This window comes from Prionailurus viverrinus, chromosome C1 (assembly GCF_022837055.1).
Source record: "Prionailurus viverrinus isolate Anna chromosome C1, UM_Priviv_1.0, whole genome shotgun sequence".
In the NCBI taxonomy this organism is placed as follows: Eukaryota; Metazoa; Chordata; class Mammalia; order Carnivora; family Felidae; genus Prionailurus; species Prionailurus viverrinus.
The window spans coordinates 198,524,018-198,542,302 of NC_062568.1; the positions used below are offsets into that span (position 1 = coordinate 198,524,018).

The 18,285-nt window shown below is 57.8% G+C and overlaps 1 protein-coding gene across 6 annotated transcripts in view; it reads left to right on the forward strand.

The window, feature by feature from the left end:
* Positions 1-18,285, forward strand: part of HSPG2 (heparan sulfate proteoglycan 2) — a 100,938-nt gene that overhangs the window by 38,606 nt on the left and 44,047 nt on the right. For 2 of the 6 annotated variants that reach the window (XM_047869290.1, XM_047869291.1), the window contains exons 4-30: positions 3,028-3,137; positions 3,234-3,292; positions 3,593-3,753; positions 5,079-5,129; positions 5,546-5,674; positions 5,905-6,159; positions 6,236-6,355; positions 8,085-8,216; positions 8,374-8,518; positions 8,613-8,764; positions 8,860-9,006; positions 11,398-11,561; positions 11,860-12,039; positions 12,139-12,335; positions 12,430-12,577; positions 13,219-13,346; positions 14,078-14,164; positions 14,255-14,313; positions 14,469-14,536; positions 15,391-15,552; positions 15,666-15,842; positions 15,996-16,175; positions 16,267-16,385; positions 17,013-17,124; positions 17,297-17,410; positions 17,494-17,621; positions 17,974-18,060. In XM_047869290.1, the coding sequence (XP_047725246.1) occupies positions 3,028-3,137; positions 3,234-3,292; positions 3,593-3,753; positions 5,079-5,129; positions 5,546-5,674; positions 5,905-6,159; positions 6,236-6,355; positions 8,085-8,216; positions 8,374-8,518; positions 8,613-8,764; positions 8,860-9,006; positions 11,398-11,561; positions 11,860-12,039; positions 12,139-12,335; positions 12,430-12,577; positions 13,219-13,346; positions 14,078-14,164; positions 14,255-14,313; positions 14,469-14,536; positions 15,391-15,552; positions 15,666-15,842; positions 15,996-16,175; positions 16,267-16,385; positions 17,013-17,124; positions 17,297-17,410; positions 17,494-17,621; positions 17,974-18,060 (3,571 nt within the window). The remainder of the gene's footprint in view (positions 1-3,027; positions 3,138-3,233; positions 3,293-3,592; positions 3,754-5,078; positions 5,130-5,545; positions 5,675-5,904; positions 6,160-6,235; positions 6,356-8,084; positions 8,217-8,373; positions 8,519-8,612; positions 8,765-8,859; positions 9,007-11,397; positions 11,562-11,859; positions 12,040-12,138; positions 12,336-12,429; positions 12,578-13,218; positions 13,347-14,077; positions 14,165-14,254; positions 14,314-14,468; positions 14,537-15,390; positions 15,553-15,665; positions 15,843-15,995; positions 16,176-16,266; positions 16,386-17,012; positions 17,125-17,296; positions 17,411-17,493; positions 17,622-17,973; positions 18,061-18,285) is intronic. The other 4 variants (XM_047869294.1, XM_047869296.1, XM_047869292.1 and 1 more) reach the window with 3 other exon arrangements.

Sequence of the window (18,285 nt, forward strand, 5' to 3'; positions counted from 1 at the left end):
CTTGGAGAAGGCGGGGGTGGGGTCAGGCAGGAGGGTCCGAGCCCTTCCCAGGGCCTAGGAGAAAGGGGCTTTGTGGCATCCTGGCCCCCTCCCCCAGGAACGGGCACATTCCTGGGCAGAGGCCCGGCCTCCTCGCCCGCGCTGGGCCATGGGGCTGAGGCCAGGGGCTGGGCTGGGGGACTCTCAATGGGCCTCTGTGCCTGCTCACAAGGGGCCTCTGTGGCTGAGCCCTCGGCCTCCACACTCGGGCCCACAGAGCCCCACCCACCCGGCACCCAGGAGCCCAGCCCAGCACAGGGCAGCGCTGCCTTCACAAGCACCCTCTCTCGGTGTAGGAGCCCACTCCTGCCCCTTGCTCAACACCCCACCCTGACCCCGCAGGGCTTGCTTAGCCCAAGCCACAGAGGGAGAACATTCTTGCTGGGGGGTGGGGGTCGTGTACCCATGTGCACCCAAGAGAGTGAAGTGGGAGGAGGACAGGCCTTGTAGTCTTGCACGAGGTCACAGGGCTGTGAATGGCAATTTTACTCCAGAAGCTAAGCTTTTAACCACTAAGCCACACTGCCTCTCATATAGTAATGGCTCTTGTTTTATTACACACCTACTATGTGCCAAGCTCTGTTCTAAAGCACTTACATATTTAACTCATTTGTAACTCATTATCTTGGCACTTATAATTAACACCTAAGTTCATGAACGTTATTAAGATTTAATGCATTAAAAATCTCGTACAGGGTTCAAATCTTGGCTCAGTCGGTTAAGCGTCCGACTTCAGTTCAGGTCATGATCTCACGGTTCGTGGGTTCAAGCTCCATGTTGGGCTCTGTGCTGACAGCTCAGAGCCTGGAGCCTGCTCTGGATTCTGTGTCTCGCTCTCTCTCTGCCCCTCCCTGGCTCGCACTCTGTCTCTCTCTCTCTCTCTCTCTCTCTCTCTCTCAAAATTAAACACTAAAAAAATAATGATAACAGGGGCGCCTGGGTGGCTCAGTCTGTTAAACGTCTGACTTCGGCTCAGGTCATGATCTCGCGGCTTGTGAGTTTGAGCCCTGCATCGGGCTCTGTGCTGACAGCCTGGAGCCTGGAGCCCAACTTCAGATTCTGTCTCCCGCTCTATCTCTCCCTGCTCACGCTCTGTCTCTCTCAAAAATAAACATTAAAAAAAAAATTTTTTTTTAATCTTGTATATAATGCTCAGGAAACTGTGTGCACCTGTGTGTGTTTGTGCGTGTACACACTAGTCTGTTTGTATCATAAGCATATGATGTGGATTGATTCAGCCATCATTGGTTCTGTATCTACCACATGCCAGGCTTTGTTCTAAGTAGTGTGTGTGTGTGTGTGTGTGTGTGTGTGTGTGACTCATTTGCAGCTTGTATTAACTTGTACAACTTCCGTATGAACTCACGAACGTGAGATTTAATATATATAAAACATCTTTATACAGTAGGTGCTTAAGAAACAGTTGTATGTGTATGCTCACACCAATCTGATATGTGTTTATTGTCTGTCATTTAATAGGCACCTGCTATGTGCCAGACTCTGTTCTAAACACTTAGACATATTTAAACTTATTTGTAACTCATTAACTTGGCATTTATAATTAATACCTAAGTTCATGAATGTTCTAAAATTTAATACGTTAAAAATCTTGTACAGGGTGCCTGGGTGGCTCAGTCGGTTAAGCATCTCACTCTCTTTTTTTTTTTTAAGCATCTGACTCTTGATTTTGGCTCAGGTCATGATCTCGTGGTTTGTAGGATCGAGCCCCACGTCAGGCTCTGCGCTGAGAGCATGGAGCCTGCTTGGGATTCTCTGTCTCCCTCTCTCCCTGCCCCTCCCCTGCTCATACTCTCTCTCTCTCTTTCTCAAAATATTTTTTTTTAATCTTGTACATAATAGGTGCTCAAGAAACAGTTTGTATGTGTACATGTAGCACACTAGTCTATGTGTACCATAGGCATATGATATGAATTGAACTCATGTTCATATGAACTCATGAACATTATGAGATTTAATGTGAATAAAATGTCTTGTATATAGTGGGTTCTTAAGAACAGTTGTGTGTGTATGCTCACATCAATCTGATATTCATCCCTCGTGTATTAGGCACCCACTGTGGGCCAAGCACTAACTCTGGGGATACAGAGGTGAATGAGATGCAGGTTGCCCTCTCATCAGGTTTATTCTAGGGGGTAGTGAAAGCGACCACAGCTTCTGATTCTCCGGCACTTGCCCTGTGCCAGGTGTCGCCACACTGTGCGTGGGGAGATGTGCGTGTAAGCACGATGTCATTTATTCCCTACAGCCACCCGGGGTGGTAAGTGTAATTAGCATCCTCATTCGACTGAGGAGGAAACAGAAGCTCAGAGAGGTGAGGTCAGTGCCTGTGGTGTGGCTGACCTCAGAACCCCTGGTTTTCACATGATAGTCTACAGTCCGTGCATGACCAGGCAGGATCGACACGATGCAGGAGGGAAGGTGTTCTGATGGAGGAAGCACAGGGGAGGGGGGCGGTGGTCCTGAGCAGGGGTCTCTAACCCAGCCGGGGTTGGAGGGTGGAGGCCAGGTCAAGTGCTCTTCTTGGAGGAGGTGATGGCTGAGCTGAGAGCCCTGAGGGATGACTAGAACCAGCCAGGGAGGAGTGGGAGGCATGTCTCGGTCCCTTGTGGGTGACCCCTGTGCCAGGCCAGCCTCCTCTGGAAGCCAGTTCTTCTTGCCCAGCCTTCCTCTGTGCCGCCGGGGGTCTCTTCGGCACCATCACTTAGTTTCTGCGTCAGGCTACTTTCCCGTTGGTTGAGGCCCCTCACTTATGGGTGGGGCCTCGGCTTTGACCCTGGGCAGGCCTGCCACAGCCACTGTGACCAGTGCTCGTACGGGCAGTGCTGGGCATGGCTGTGGGCCCACGGGCGCGGGCTGGGCCAGAGGCCGCTGGAGACCATCCCCAAATCTCCACCCCCTGGCCCAGCGGCCCGGGGCCGCCATATGCCAGGCCGGACCCCTCCTGGTGACAGCCGCTCCTCTCTGCAGTTTATTTCCGGGCCCTGGTAAACTTCACTCGCTCCATCCGCTACAGCCCTCAGCTGGAGGATGCGGGCTCCGAGGAGTTCCGGGAAGTGTCCGAGGCTGTGGTCGACACGGTGAGGTGAAGGGGCTTGGGCGCTCCCCGAGGGTGGGGGGCGGGACAGGATGGGGTGAAGGTATCTGGAGGCTGACGGTGCCGTGTCACTCTGCAGCTTGAGTCGGAGTACTTGAAGATTCCCGGAGACCAGGTTGTCAGTGTGGTGTTCATCAAGTGAGAAGGGTCCCCTCGGGGGGGGGGGGGGGGCGGTCAGGGAAGGGGGGGGCTGACCTGGAGGGAGGTGACAAGGAGGGGAAGTAAGAGACGCCTAATGAGGTGGATCTCGGTCGGTGGAAGGTCAGGAATTTGGGGAGACAGTTGAGACCTTAAATTGCCCCGCTTGGGTTCCAGGCTGTCTGGGAACAGGCACAGAGTCAGGAGATCGGGCCTGAGCCTCAGGCAGGGGGCGGAGGGAGGAGCTGAGGCTGCAGGTGTCTTTCTCATCCTGCTCCCCTGCCCCATCCCCATCCCTAGGGAGCTGGACGGCTGGGTCTTCGTGGAGCTGGACGTGGGCTCCGAAGGGAATGCAGACGGGGCTCAGATTCAGGAAGTGCTTCATACCGTCATTTCCAGCGGCTCTGTTGCCTCCTACATCACCTCTCCCCAGGGATTCCAGTTCCGGCGCCTGGGCACAGGTAAGCCCATCCTGGGACCCGGAGCGCTTCTTCGTTCCTCCCAGTGTCCCCTCCGTGGGCTCTTCTGGCTTGGGGCCTGTATACCACTAGGGACAGGGAGCTCACTACCTGAGTCCGCCCCATCAGTCTCTGTGCAGTCCTGGCTTGGGTTGAGTATAACCTGTTTCCTCTAGCATGTACCAAATTATGTTTTTTAATTAAAAAAAAAATGTTTTAAGTTTATTTATTTATTTTGAGAGAGCGAGAGCACAGGCAGGTGAGGGGCAGAGAGGGAGAGGGAGAGAGAGAGAATCCCAAGCAGGCTCCGTGCTGTCAGCGCAGAGCCTGATGGCACAGGGCTCGATCTCACAAACCTTGAGGTCATGACCTGAGCCAAGATCAAGAGTCGGATGCTTAACCAACTGCGCCACCCAGGCGCCCCTAACATGTACCTGGTTAGATTTAATCTCCGCTCACTCTCTCTGTCTCTAGACCTCTGTACACTGACAATAGAACTCTTACTATTTCTGCATATAGAACTTTCAGATCCGAACGCATTTGCATTTAATAATAACTGACAAATGTTTACCGAGGGCTGACTATGTGCTGGGCGTTCAGTAAAGCCATTGTATCCAGCCTCCGTCCAGCCTTCATAATTCCTGTGAAGTAGATATTTCTCTTATTTTAGACGTGAGGGGGCTGAGGCCCAGGAAGGACAAGTGGCTTGTCCCAATTCACTTAGGCATTGGTGGAAAAGCCAGAACTTCCACAAAGCCCCATGTCTGTGCCAGTCTTGCCAGAACCCATGATGACATGAGATGAGCACAGCACCTGAGGCTCAGCGAGAACAAGAGAACGGCCCCCGGTCACACAGCTATCGGATGCAAAGGCCTGGCCTTTGAGCTCTCGGTCAGCTCAGGTTTCTTTGCACGGCACCCCCCACCCCCAGGCTCCTACTTTGACTCCCTGAGTCTTGGCTTCTCCAAGCCAGACAGGCCCCATTCATCTCCCCACAGGCTCTGTTTCTCAGAGCCGTCACCATCCCTGAGTCAGGAGACCCAGAGCTGAACAAGTGCTTTCCCTATCATGGCGTAGCCAGATCGGAAGAAGACAGTGTAGCCATCGCCTCTGTCATTTGGCACATAAATCCCCAAAGAACGCACCCAGAGATCAAGTTTGCTCTTCCCCGGGCCCAGACCGGAAGATGGCTGGGGGCCCAGCCCTCTCCTCCCCACTTTTCAGTGGGCCTTCCTGGTTAGGGATGGTGGGATGGGCCTGGCTCGGCCCTGCAGCCCACGGGTCCCAGGTCCCAGACGGGACGGTGCTGATCACACCTTCCTTTCCAGCACAGACACCCCCGCCCCCTCCGGCCGCCGTGGCGGCCGCAGTGACACCAGGTGAGAGTGTAAGCCAGACCTAGGCCCGGCCAGGTACCCGGAGAAGTTCATGGACGGAGGGAAAGGAAGGATGAGGGCGAGATGGCTGGGCGTGGCCCACAAGTTGCCCTCTCTCCCCTTCCCCTCCGTCCTCACTGGGCCAGGCTGTGGCCTGCACGTGTGTGATGTGGTGGTTGCATGCGTGTGGCTTGCTAGCCGTGTGTGGGGTTTATGGAAGGGATGGCTGAGGCCACCGCCACCCGTCCCCTGTCCCACGTGTGCCGTGATGTGTCCACCATGTGCCCTCTGCCTCACTTGAGTCTGCCGGACGCAGGGCGCTGAGGCGACCTGCCAGCCACACGGTGCCTGTGCTGCCCACGACACCTCCCGCCCCCCCCTTCCCACCCTGCCCCTCTGACGCCCTCCAACGCCCACAGTGCCCCAGTTCTCAAGAGTCTGCACCGAGGCCGAGTTCGCCTGCCACAGCCACAACGAGTGTGTGGCTCTGGAGTATCGCTGTGACCGGAGGCCCGACTGCAGGGACATGTCTGACGAGCTCAATTGCGGTGAGGGGCCGGCCGGGGCCACAAGTGGCCCGAGACACCGGGCAGGGCCGGGGTACCCCTGGGCCTCCGTGTCAACCGTGAGGGTTTGGTGCGGGCGGGGGGCTCTGAGGGAGGTGGGCAGGAGGACAGGGTGGGGGCACCGTGTGTGGCAGGGAGGTACAGGGAGGGCCTGGGCGGTGTGGGGGCCGGGGCCGAGGACCGTGCCAACACCAGGAGGGCTCTGTCCACAGAGGAGGAGGTCCCGGCGGTCAGCTCCGTGTCCCCCACTCTGGTGGAGACCCCACCGGCGGTGCCCTGGCTGGAGGCAACCACCATTCAGCAGCTGCCGGGCACCCCCGCTCCGCAGCCTCTGCTCCCCGGGATAGCCAGGCCTGTGCCCTGCGGGCCCCACGAGGCCATGTGCCATGACGGCCAGTGCATCCCCAAGGACTACATCTGCGACGGGCAGGAGGACTGCAAGAACGGCAGTGATGAGCTGAACTGCGGTGAGGACCCAGGGTGCGGGAGTTGCGGGGCTGGCGGGGGGCAGGGCCGCTGGCTGAACCCGGCCTGGTCCCCCAGGTCCCCCCCCGCCATGTGAGCCTAATGAGTTCGCCTGTGGGAACGGGCACTGCGCCCTGAAGCTGTGGCACTGTGACGGCGACTTTGACTGTGAGGACCGCACCGATGAGGCCAACTGCCGTGAGTGTCCTGGGGTCCATCCGGGCCCTATTCCCCCTGCTCTCTCTGGCTGAGTGTGAAGGCCCTGGGGACAGACTGGAGGGCCTTTCTCTCTCTGACCCCAGCAGTGAGGCGTCTCGGCTCTGAGCTGAACTTGGTAGGGAATCACTGCGGCCAGACTGCCTGTGGCTGATGGCTCCTTGTTTCTTTTCTTTAGTTCAGTACCATTAATCTTCTCTTGGTTATTTATGCTTGGGTATAGGTCAGACAAGTGGCTGAGAGGGCTTCATACCCCAATGTCCCCTGATGATCGGACTCTTGGCAGGTGAGGGAGTCAAAGCCTTTCCCGGACAAGTATAGGGGGTCTTCACATAGAGCTAGTTCTGAGTTTTTTGGACATCCATCTGCCCAGCTCTCTGTCATCTCCCCATTCAGCCATCCATCCATCGTTCATTGGTCCATCCATCCATTCCCCCAGCTGTCTGTCCCTTCGGCTGCCTGTTCTCATAGCTCTTCATCCACCTGTCCGCCCGTCAACCCAACATCCTTCCTTTCTCTTATCCATCCGTCCAACCAACTGTCGGACACCCAACTATCCACCCGGCTGACGTCCATCCACCTAGTCAATGTTAAGGACATTATAACAGCTGATGGGTGAGGCTGGAGAGACAAACACCCTATCGGGTAGCATCTGAGCGTCCTGTCCTGCTGGAGATTGTTAGTCTGAGATTGACGATAATCTTCAAACCATTTCTCTGTGATCCCGGATCACATGTTGACATTCCTACGGTCCTGTCCACTGGTAGCTCCTCGCCTTCCTCTCTACCTTCCCTGCCCCACGGTCCACGCTGGAAAGAAGCGGCAGCGGGCCACTTGTTAGGATGTCCTTCCTGTGGCTCGAAGCTTGTCTGACGAGACAGCCCCTGGGGAAAGAGAAGTAATTGAGGGCTTTAGTTGAAAAGCACTTCTCATCTGGGGAAAAGTCCCAGGAGACCAAGTCCTGGTTGTCAGAGCCCCGAACAGAGAACGTGAAAGCTAAGTGGCCTTGGGGGCTCAGAGGGCGTTGGGACAGAAACCCCCAGGTCGGTAGATAGCTGCCTCCTGGGCTTCTCTCACTTCCTTCTCTGCAGATGTGTGGCCTCCTCTCCTACGCCACTCTGCCTTCTCTGTCCCCGTCCGTGTGTCTATCTTAAGGTCAGTCTCCCTGAGGAAGAGTGTCAGTCGCCCCCTACTACAGATGCCTCGGGCCCAGCCCTGGTGCCAGGCCGACTTCAGGCCTCTGGCCAGTCCACAGGTGGCCGCCTCAGGTCAGGGGCCACCCTGGGCCAGTCAGAGGGGACAGAGCAGTGAGGTTCGGGCTGTGGCAGGGTCCCTTGCCACGCCTTTCTGATAGAACTGCACCAGGTCTCACCTGGTGTCTGGGGATCCGGCCACTTTGCCTGTGCCTTTGACAGAGGTCTTGTGCTTGTGAGGGTGGCTGGATGTGGGAGTTGCTGAATGACTCTAACGTGCCAGGTATGTCTCTGTTTTGGGGAACGCAGGTGGAGTGAGTGGTGAGGACAGGGAACCGTGATGAGCCATTTGATGGCCGACTAGTGACGGTGGGCAGTGTCAGGCCAGCTGTGTGTCACGAGGATGAGATGAGGGAGTGATCCTGGGGACACCAGGGAAGGTGGGCAGGTAGGGAGTGGGAGTGGTCCCCCCCTGAGGGCGGGGCCTGCTGCCCACACCCCCTGGCTCTGTCCCCTAGCTGCCAAGCGCCCCGAGGATGTGTGCGGGCCCACGCAGTTCCGCTGTGTCTCCACAAACACATGCATCCCAGCCAGCTTCCACTGTGATGAGGAGAGTGACTGTCCCGACCGCAGTGATGAATTTGGCTGCAGTGAGCAGGGGCAGGGGGGTGGAACCGTGGGGGGCGGGGGGGTGTTGGCGAACCACCGGCCCCAGCGCCCGCCGTCCACAGTCTCAGCCCTTCTCTCCTCCCCCACTCCTCCTCCCTGTGCCCTTCATACCCCTCACTACTGCTCTGGTCTCCCCAGTGCCCCCACAGGTGGTGACCCCTCCCCAGGAGTCCATCCAGGCTTCCCGGGGCCAGACAGTGACCTTCACCTGTGTGGCCATTGGCGTCCCCACCCCCATCATCAACTGGAGACTTAACTGGGGCCACATCCCCTCTCATCCCAGGTATGGCTCTGAGCCCGGGCAGGCGCTGGAGATGTGGGGGGGCGCTGGGCCAGTGGCCCCGGCCTGACCCCACCTCTGTCTCGGGGCCCTCCAGGGTGACAGTGACCAGCGAAGGAGGCCGTGGCACACTGACCATCCGTGATGTGAAGGAGGCAGACCAGGGCGCCTATACCTGTGAGGCCATGAATGCCCGGGGCATGGTGTTCGGCATTCCCGACGGGGTCCTGGAGCTCATTCCAAAGCGAGGTACGGCCAGCGGGCACACGGGCCCTGGGGGGGCTGGGGGGGCCAGGGCTGCTTGCTGGTGACCAGCCACAGCCCATTCCCATGCCACCCGGCAGGGCCCTGCCCCGACGGGCACTTCTACCTGGAGCCCAGCGCCTCCTGCCTGCCCTGCTTCTGCTTTGGGGTCACCAGCATTTGCCAGAGCAGCCGCCGCTTCCGAGACCAGATCCGGCTCCGCTTTGACCAGCCCAATGACTTCAAGGGTGCGTTGGCGGGCGGGCAGGTGGGCTTGGCGGGGAGGCAAGAGGGCAGATATGGGAGCACAGCACGTGCGGGCAGATGGGGCCGGGTTCACGGAGGGGCGCAGGGTCTCTGAAGAAAGGCTGAGCCCTGTAAGAACAGCACTTGAGGGAAAACAAACGTTTTAGGAAAAGCCACACCCACACTTGACGTCTGCCCGCTTTGGGTTATGAAGAGGATGGGCTCTGGGGCCAGATTCCTTGTTTAAATTCTGATACTCCCTTACGAGCTGTGTGCCCGTGGTCAAGTTGCTTTCTCTTGCCTCAACGTTCTCATCTACGAAATGGGGATAAAATAAGAACTGTCTACCCCGCGTTGCTGTAAGGACTTAACGGGTTAATACAGATAAGCCATGCTCATCCATGGTCAGTGCCCCGTCCATGTGCCCTGGTGTCATCGTCACCATCCTCATCATCCTCATCCTGAGAGACTGAGAGGTGCCAGTGTCCCCAGAGCCGAAGAACCAGGCTTGGGCATCTTCTTAGCCTGGGGCTGACCTCCAGCTGCTCCAATTACTGTCTGTGTGACTGCTGGCTTCTCTAGGCCTGTTTCCCCAAACATAAAGGCAGGAACGCAGTTGGCCTGTGTTCTCTCTGGCAGAATGGCCCGGGCCCAGAAATCACAAGGACCTGGGTTCAAGTCCCAGCCCTCATTTACCTCCTGACATCAGGCTGCCTCCCATATCATTAATCACAAAGGATTAAATGCAAGGAGGGGCTTAGATGCCCACCTAGTAAGCACTCGGTCAGTGCTATGGCTTGACAGTCATTGGACAGCCACTAGCCCTTGCGTGGTCGGAGCTGTTCTTACTCTCCTAAGATGAGGACCCTGAGGTCCTCTGAGAGACGGTGGGACCTCCCTAGGGTTACACACAGCTGTTTAGAGGAGAACCGGAACCCAGGCCTGTCTGACTGGAATCAGAATGGTCAGGGTGGGCAGGGATTCCAGCGTGAGCAGGTTGGCCTGTGCGTGGATGGTGACTAGGGGGCAGGAGCTCTGAAGACATCCCTGGAAGGGAGAGAGGAAAGCAGGCCGGGGGAAATGTGGCCTGGTCCTGAGGGCTATGTATGGTCATTCTGCAGGTGAGGGTCTGGATTCATCCATGGGTACAGGGATTTCATTTACGATCGAGGGGAGAAGCTACTTCCAGACAGATGTAGACTTAGCACAAGGAAGGAATTTCTTTTCTTTTTTTTTAAATTTTTTTTTTAACGTTTATTCATCGTCTGATAGAGAGAGAGGAGACAGAGCGTGGGTGGGGGAAGGGCAGAGAGAGAGGGAGACCCAGAATCCGAAGCAGGCTCCAGGCTCCGAGCTGTCAGCACAGAGCCCGACGCGGGGCTCGAACTCACAGACCGTGAGATCATGACCTGAGCCGAAGTCGGACGCCTGACCGACTGTGCCACCCAGGCGCCCCACAAGGAAGGAATTTCTAAGAGTCAGAACTGTCCAGGGTTGGGAGGGCCTGCCTTTGGAGGTAATGAGCCCCCCATCCATTAGAGCTGCTCAATGTGGTAGTCGCTAACAACATGTGGCTCTTTAAATTAAAATTAATTAATTCACTTTCTCGGCCACACTCGCCACATTTCAAGTGCCCACAATGTACCATATTGGAGAACACAAGTGTAGAACATTTCTGTCCTCACAAAAATTTCTCTTGGATAGTTAGTGCTGCACTAGAGATCTGGAAGGATGCTGTAGAGAGAAATCGCACGTGTGTGTGGGGGGGGGGGCAGGGGGGCAATTGGACTAGATGACCCATCATAATAGTAACAATAACAACAGCTAATTGTTTTTGAGTGCTTCTTTTGTGTCACACTCTGTTTTATAAGCATTTCATATCAATTTGCTCAGTTTCTCTTCCTAATAACCTTATGAAGCAAACCAGTATTGTGTCCATTTTACACATAAGGAAACTGAGGCCTTTTTTCAAACTCCTACATCTGGGGAGGGTGGTTGAACCAGGACTTGGCATCTGTTCTTCAGCCCCCAGGTAACTCTCTACTGCCCCCTGAGGGCCGTTCCAACGCTGACTGTCCACGGATCTGTCCTCAAAACCAAAGGCTCTGAGAAGTCCTGCTACAAAGAATCCATTCCCTTGACCTTTTTCTGACCCTGTCGTTCCCAGCTGTCATTCTTCAGCACTAACTTTCCCCAGAGCATGCTTTAGGAAGCACTGCTCCAAAACTGTAGGGAAGAGAAAAACATTTTTAACTTGGCGAAAGAGACCGAAGTTCTCTTTAAATCAGCTTTCTCCCAGAACCTTCCCGTCTTTCTGGCTAACTGCCTTTCAGGGTGGGTATCTCTGGCAGGCATGTGCTGCAGCCCTCAGCCCTCCCTCTTGCCGCCCGCAGGCGTGAACGTAACAATGCCCGCACAGCCCGGCATGCCGCCCCTCTCCTCCACCCAGCTGCAGATCGACCCCGCTGTGCAGGAGTTCCAGCTGGTCGACCTGTCCCGACGCTTCCTGGTGCATGACTCTTTCTGGGCTCTGCCCGAGCAGTTCCTGGGCAACAAGGTGAGGGACCGGCCTGCTGCTCCGGGTGGGGAAAGGGCCAAGCCCCCCTCACAGGCCCACAACCTGCCTGGGCTCCGCTCCCTCTGAAGCCGGTGGGCAGCAGGACAGACTCAGCTCTGGAGACCGAGCGTCCCAAAGGCAGAGCCAAGCCCCACCCAGCTCTGCCTCCCTGTGCCCAGCTCTGTGCCAGGCATACGGCGAGCACTAGACACGGAGGGGCGGAGGAAGGGGTGATTGGACACGCGGCAGGCATCAGGTGTGCCCCCTTCCCTGCCCTGACGGGCCCTGTATCGGCCAGGTGGACTCCTACGGTGGCTCCCTGCACTACAAGGTGCGCTATGAGCTGGCCCGAGGCATGCTGGAGCCAGTGCAGCGGCCAGACGTGGTCCTCGTGGGAGCCGGATATCGCCTCCTCTCCCGAGGGCACGTGCCCACCCAGCCTGGCACGCTGAACCAGCGCCAGGTTCAGTTCTCGGAGGTAGGTGGTGCCCGAGCTCTCAGGGCTGGGCGTGAAGGGGCCGCAGGCTGGGCAGGTGCTAATGCGTGATGCCCCCCACGCACCTCTGTTCATATCTAGGAGCACTGGGTCCATGAGTCTGGCCGGCCAGTGCAGCGGGCCGAGATGTTGCAGGTGCTGCAGAGCCTGGAGGCTGTGCTCATCCAAACAGTGTACAACGCCAAGATGGCCAGCGTGGGACTGAGTGACATTGCCATGGATACCACCGTCAGCCACGCCACCAGCCACGGCCGGGCCCACAGCGTGGAGGAGTGCAGGTGCCTGAGCTGGCAGAGTCCCCAGCCAGGATAGGGGGGAAACGGCAGGGCCCTCACGGTTCCTGTAACCACTCTCTTGGTCCTGTCCCCACAGATGCCCCATTGGCTACTCTGGCTTATCCTGCGAGAGCTGTGATGCCCATTTCACCCGGGTGCCTGGTGGGCCCTACCTGGGCACCTGCTCTGGCTGCAACTGCAATGGGCATGCCAGCTCTTGTGACCCTGTGTATGGCCACTGCCTGGTGAGTGGGGCCAGTTGAGCCTCGGACGCTGGCTAGGGCCCGGGAGCATAGAGAGGCGGGAGGCCCAAGCTGAAGCCTTCTTGTGCCCATAAGCTTAGCATGAGCCTCTAGAATGGCTGTCCTGGCTGCTAGCATTAACAGAGATAAAATGTCCAGATAAGGGAGGTGAAAGTCCTACTCTCTTCCACCCTGCTCAGAGCATTCCTGGAGAGTACTGTGTTAAAGATCATCCTTAGCAGGGCAGCCCTAAGGGGAAGAAGCCTGGAAATCGTATGAATTTCTAAGGAATAGTGGAGGGGGCTGGGATTTTGGAGCTGACCGAAGACAAGGCTCAAGCTACCATCTTCAAATTCCTCAGGAGGCCCGTAAGATAGAAGAAACCGATTCCAGAGGGTTGAAATAGCCAGTGGGTGCAGATTAGAAGAGGGAGGCGGATTTAGGTCAGTATAAAGCAGGCGTTTAGAACCTTCTATGGAACAGGCTGCCCATGTGAAGTGATGAATTCCCCATGAGGATGCATGCTGGATGCTCCAGCACGATGGAGGAGGCGAGGCCAGCCTCAAAGGGCGACCCTCAGAATCCAGTGTGGGGCAGAGGGACTGCTCTGTAGAACCTGAACCACTTCTTCCCCTTCCTCCCAGAATTGCCAGCACAACACCGAGGGGCCACAGTGCGACAAGTGCAAGGCTGGTTTCTTCGGGGACGCCACAAAGGCCACAGCCACTGCCTGCCGACCCTGCCCTTGCCCATACATTGACGCCTCCCGCAGGTCAGACCCAGCTCGGGGTGGGGCAGATATGGTGGGGGGAGTGGGCAGTACAGCAGGCCAGGGGCATATTCTGGGCGGGGAGGTGGGATACCCGGGTTCAAATCCTCACCTCGTCACTGACTCCTTCCATGCCCCTTGACCTCTCTGGGCCTCAGCTTCCTTCCCTGTATTATGGGCCCATCTGTCTTTCTAGTATCGCTATGAGGCTGCAGATCGAGAATAGGTGGACAGGGCGCCTAGGTGGCTCAGTCGGTAGAGCATGTGAGTCTTGATCCGAGGGTTGTACGTTCAAGCCCCGTGTTAGGTGTAGAGATGACGTAAAAATAAAAAATTTTTAAAAATCTAGGGGCACCTGGGTGGCTTCGTCAGCTAAGCGGCTGACTTCCGCTCAGGTCATGATCTCAAGGTTCGTGGGTTCAAGCCCCGCATCGGGTTCTGTGCTGACAGCTCGGAGCCTGGAGCCTGCTTTGGGTTCTGTGTCTCCCCCTCTCTCTGCTCCTCCCCTGCTCGTGCTCTGTTTCTCTGTCTCTCAAAAATACATAAACGCTAAAAAAAAAAAAAGAAAAGAAAAGAAAAAAATTAAACAGGCAGGGAAATGGTGGGCAGGGAGACGACATCACGTCTCATGGCATACTGTGCCGTGTGGGCAGCAATCATTTCTTGGGGTGGGAGTGTCAACCCCAGCCCATTGTTGCAGCCCTGCCCCATGTCCTGCCACTGGATACCCACAGGTTCTCAGACACCTGCTTCCTGGACACGGATGGCCAAGCCACATGTGATGCATGTGCCCCAGGCTACACGGGCCGCCGCTGTGAGAGGTGAGGGAGAGCCGACCGGGACCGGGGGGAGCAGGCTGTACGGGGTGGGAACATAGAAGTGCCACTGAGGACCCTCCCTCCCTCCACCAGCTGTGCCCCTGGATATGAGGGCAACCCCATCCAGCCAGGCGGGAAGTGCAGGCCCACCAGTGAGTATCACAGCCATCCCCTGGCACTCCCCCAGGCTGCCCACCAGCCCAAACCCCATGATCCCCGGGGAGGCATCCCACTCTGCCACCTGCCTGGCCAGACTGGGTCCATCCCATTCCCACCTGCCTTGCCAACACCCACTTCGTGCTTCCAGACCAGGAGATCGTGCGCTGTGACGAGCGAGGCAGCCTGGGGAGCTCTGGGGAGGCCTGCCGCTGTAAGGTACGCGTGCCCTCCCCTCCCCCACCCCAGGGGACTCCGGCGGGCACCCAGCTGGGAGGGGGGGTGGCCCCCACAGCCCCTTGGCTGCTGGGGGGGTGGCCTAGCCAGAGGCTGATCGCCTCGCTGACAAGTCTTCCCCTCGTGAGAGGTGGGCTGGCATCGGGAAGGAGCCTTGGCTGGAGAGTCGGGTAACCTGGGTTCAAGTCCCGGATCCTTTGCCAGTCCTTCTTCATGTGACTGTTGTCTCTGTGTTTGTTTTTGCATTCTCACACTGACATGACGATAGGGGTATTAGCATCCCCAATTTACAGATGAGCAAATGGAGGCTCAGAGGAGGGACATTATTTGCATTAAGACCGGGAGAATCGAGTGTCAATGGAAAGAAGAGCTGGACAGACTTTGGAGTTAAGCACTCCTGATCTTAAGTCCCAGAAGAGATTAGCAAGCTGAGTGACCTTGCGTAGATCATTTCCCGTTTCTGAGCCTCCGTTTCCTCGTGTGAAGCATGGAGGTATCACATAATTCTCAAAGTACTTAGAAGGATTAAATGAGATGATGGTTGCACAGGAACTAGCACAGTGCATGAAACACTCCATAAAGAGCAGCAGTGACAGTTTTAACCAGGTTGCTGTATTTCAAACCTAAATGGATTTGTGAGCCCCCTAGCACCCAAAAAGAAAAGGGAAAAAAGATTGGTTGCATACGCTCCCATTAACTGAGAATCATGGTTCACATGGTGGCAGCCCTGCTTACCTGTGCTCTTTCCACGGCTCTCCCGGCCTCGGGTCCCCTTTAGAATGTGGGCAGATTAGGCTGGAAGCTCCAGGCAGCCCCTCCCGTGGGCCATCCTGCAGCTCCCAGCTCTGTGCCTGCAGAACAACGTGGTGGGGCGTCTGTGCAATGAGTGTGTCGCCGGCTCTTTCCACCTGAGTGCCCGCAACCCCGACGGCTGCCTCAAGTGCTTCTGCATGGGCGTCAGTCGCCAGTGCACCAGCTCCTCCTGGAGCCGCGCCCAGGTACCTACGCAGGGTGGCTGGGCAGGGAGACCGGTGGGTCCGCTGAGTCCAGGGTGGGCCACGTGCCGGTCCCAGACCTCAGCCCCCGTTCCGGCCTCTTCTCCCCCTCCCAGGTGCGTGGGGCTTCCGAGGAGCCCACTCAGTTCAGCCTGACCAACGCCGCAGGCACCCACACCACCAGCGAGGGCATCTCATCACCCACATCCGGAGAACTGGTCTTCTCCTCCTTCCACAACCTCCTCTCCGGACCCTACTTCTGGAGCCTCCCCTCACGCTTTCGCGGGGACAAGGTGGGCAGCGGGGGGAGGAAGAGAAAAGGAATTCCAGGCTTGGAAGCAAGAATGTCCTGGTGCCCTTGGAGGAAAGGTGGGAGACGCGGCTGGAGCAGCGGCATGTCAGGACTGCGGGGCCTCGGCTGAGCAGCTGTCCCCCTTGTGTCCCAGGTGACCTCCTATGGGGGAGAGCTGCGCTTCACGGTGACCCAGCGGCCCCAGCCTGGCTCCACACCTCTGCACGGGCAGCCGATGGTTGTATTGCAGGGCAATGGCATCGTCTTAGAGCATCACACTTCCCAGCAGCCCGGCCCCGGCCAGCCCAGCACCTTCACGGTGCCCTTCCGGGAGGTGAGCAGCGCTCCCTGAAGCCTTGCGTGGGGAGGGGCGTCGATACCCCGAGATGTCAGGGCTTGCAGCACACGTGTCCTTTCCTTGGCAGCAAGCGTGGCAACGGCCTGATGGGCAGCCGGCCACACGGGAACACCTGCTGATGGCCCTGGCGGGCATCGACACCCTCCTGATCCAGGCGTCCTTCAGCCAGCGGCCAGCTGAGAGCAGGTGTGTGGGGCCAGGGCTGGAGGACAGAGGGGCCAGCTCTACCACATACAGGCTGGGTGGCCTTTTGTGCCTCAGTTTCCCCATCTGTAAAATGGAAATTATAACAGCGACTCTCTCATGGGGCTCGTTCTCAGGTTGGATTCCTTAGAAGCCAAACCTGAGATGGAGATTGGAGTGCACACGATTCACAGTGAAAACCTGGGAGGGAGGCAGAGGGGACGGCAGACAGACGAAGGAAAGGAAGCGGCCAGGCCAGGAAGTGGTTTCAGATGAAAACTAGCCTCAGCCTCACCCCGCCGGGAGCTCTGCAGAGCCATTCTGCTTTGAGGCAAAGGGGCTTTTGTACCCTAGGTCCACCTGTCATTGGTCACCCTGGGGGAGCAGGGTGGTATGTTCGATCCAGGAAAGGAAGGCTCATTCTCTGGAGAAGGTCGCAGGTAGAAGCCATCCGCCACAGCTCTTGCACCAGCTGGGGGATGGACACCCAGCTGGGGATCCAGACGGGGCCCCAACAACATCAGCAGCAGGGCTGTTGGGAGGGTTGTAATCGACATGATCCCACTCGGGACTCCGGGCATGCCTGGCACCGAATGTGTGCTCATTTATAGCGGGTCTTGTCATTTCCAGGGTCTCTGGTATCAGCATGGACGTGGCTGTGCCTGAGGGCACCGGCCAGGACCCCGCGCTGGAAGTAGAACAGTGTACCTGCCCACCCGGGTACCGCGGCCCATCCTGCCAGGTGAGCGCCAGGCTCCACCTCCTTGTCCTCCTTGGTGCTTCCTGGCTCCTCCTCCTTTAGCTCTCCCTTCCTCCCCAGGCCCCCCCACCCCAGCCCCACCACACTCAGTGGGCGCTGCCCTGAATGGGTGGTGCCGAGGACTCCCCTCCCACTGCCGGCTTCTTGCCCCCAGGACTGTGACACGGGCTACACACGCATGCCCAGCGGACTCTACCTGGGCACCTGTGAACGTTGCAGCTGCCACGGCCACTCGGAGATCTGTGAGCCCGAAACAGGTGCCTGCCAGGTGAGTCCCGCCCTCCTTCCTGCCTACCCCAGGGGTCTGCGGCCTCCAGGGGCTCAGCCTCAGCCCACGCTTTGCCTCTCCAGGGCTGCCAACACCACACGGAGGGCCCTCAGTGCGAGCGGTGCCAACCAGGATACTATGGGGACGCCCAGCGGGGGACGCCACAGGACTGCCAGCCGTGCCCATGCTATGGAGCCCCCGCTGGTGGCCAGTGCGTCCATTTCCCGCCTGTACCTGCCCTTTCCTGAAATGTCCATTGCCCCCTTCCGGACTCCCTTCCTCCCGGGCCCTCCTGAGAGGCAGCGGTTAGATCCTGGCCTTGCCACTTCCTCAGTGTGTCACTTTGTATAAGCTACGTCTCCCTCTCTGGGCCTCAGCTTCCCTGTCTGTGAGATGGGGATAATACAACGATACACCCCACCTTGACCACTCGTGTGAGAGGTGGCTGAGAACCCTTAGCGCGGTGCCTGGCACATGGTTCACACGCCCACTCTTCCTCTCCCTGCTGCCCTGGTCCTCAAGGAAGGGCTGCTGACCTAACTGTTTGCCCCCCACACCGTCAGGGCTACCCATACTTGCTTTCTGGACACGGACGGCCACCCCACCTGTGATGCGTGCTCCCCAGGCCACAGCGGGCGTCACTGTGAGAGGTGAGGCGGGTGGTGGGCAGGAGGGGGACGGTGCAAGAGGGCTGCCCCAGAAGCCTCCCGCTGTCCCCTTACACAGGCCCCCAGGAGACCACCAGCTCTCCTCCCTGTGTGATCTAGGCCTGCAGTTCACCTCCAACCGCCAGCACCCCCTACCCCAGCCAGGCCAGCGACTTCCCAGAAAGCCCCTCGTTCTTGCTAAAGGTCCTGGGTTCAAGGCCTGATGAT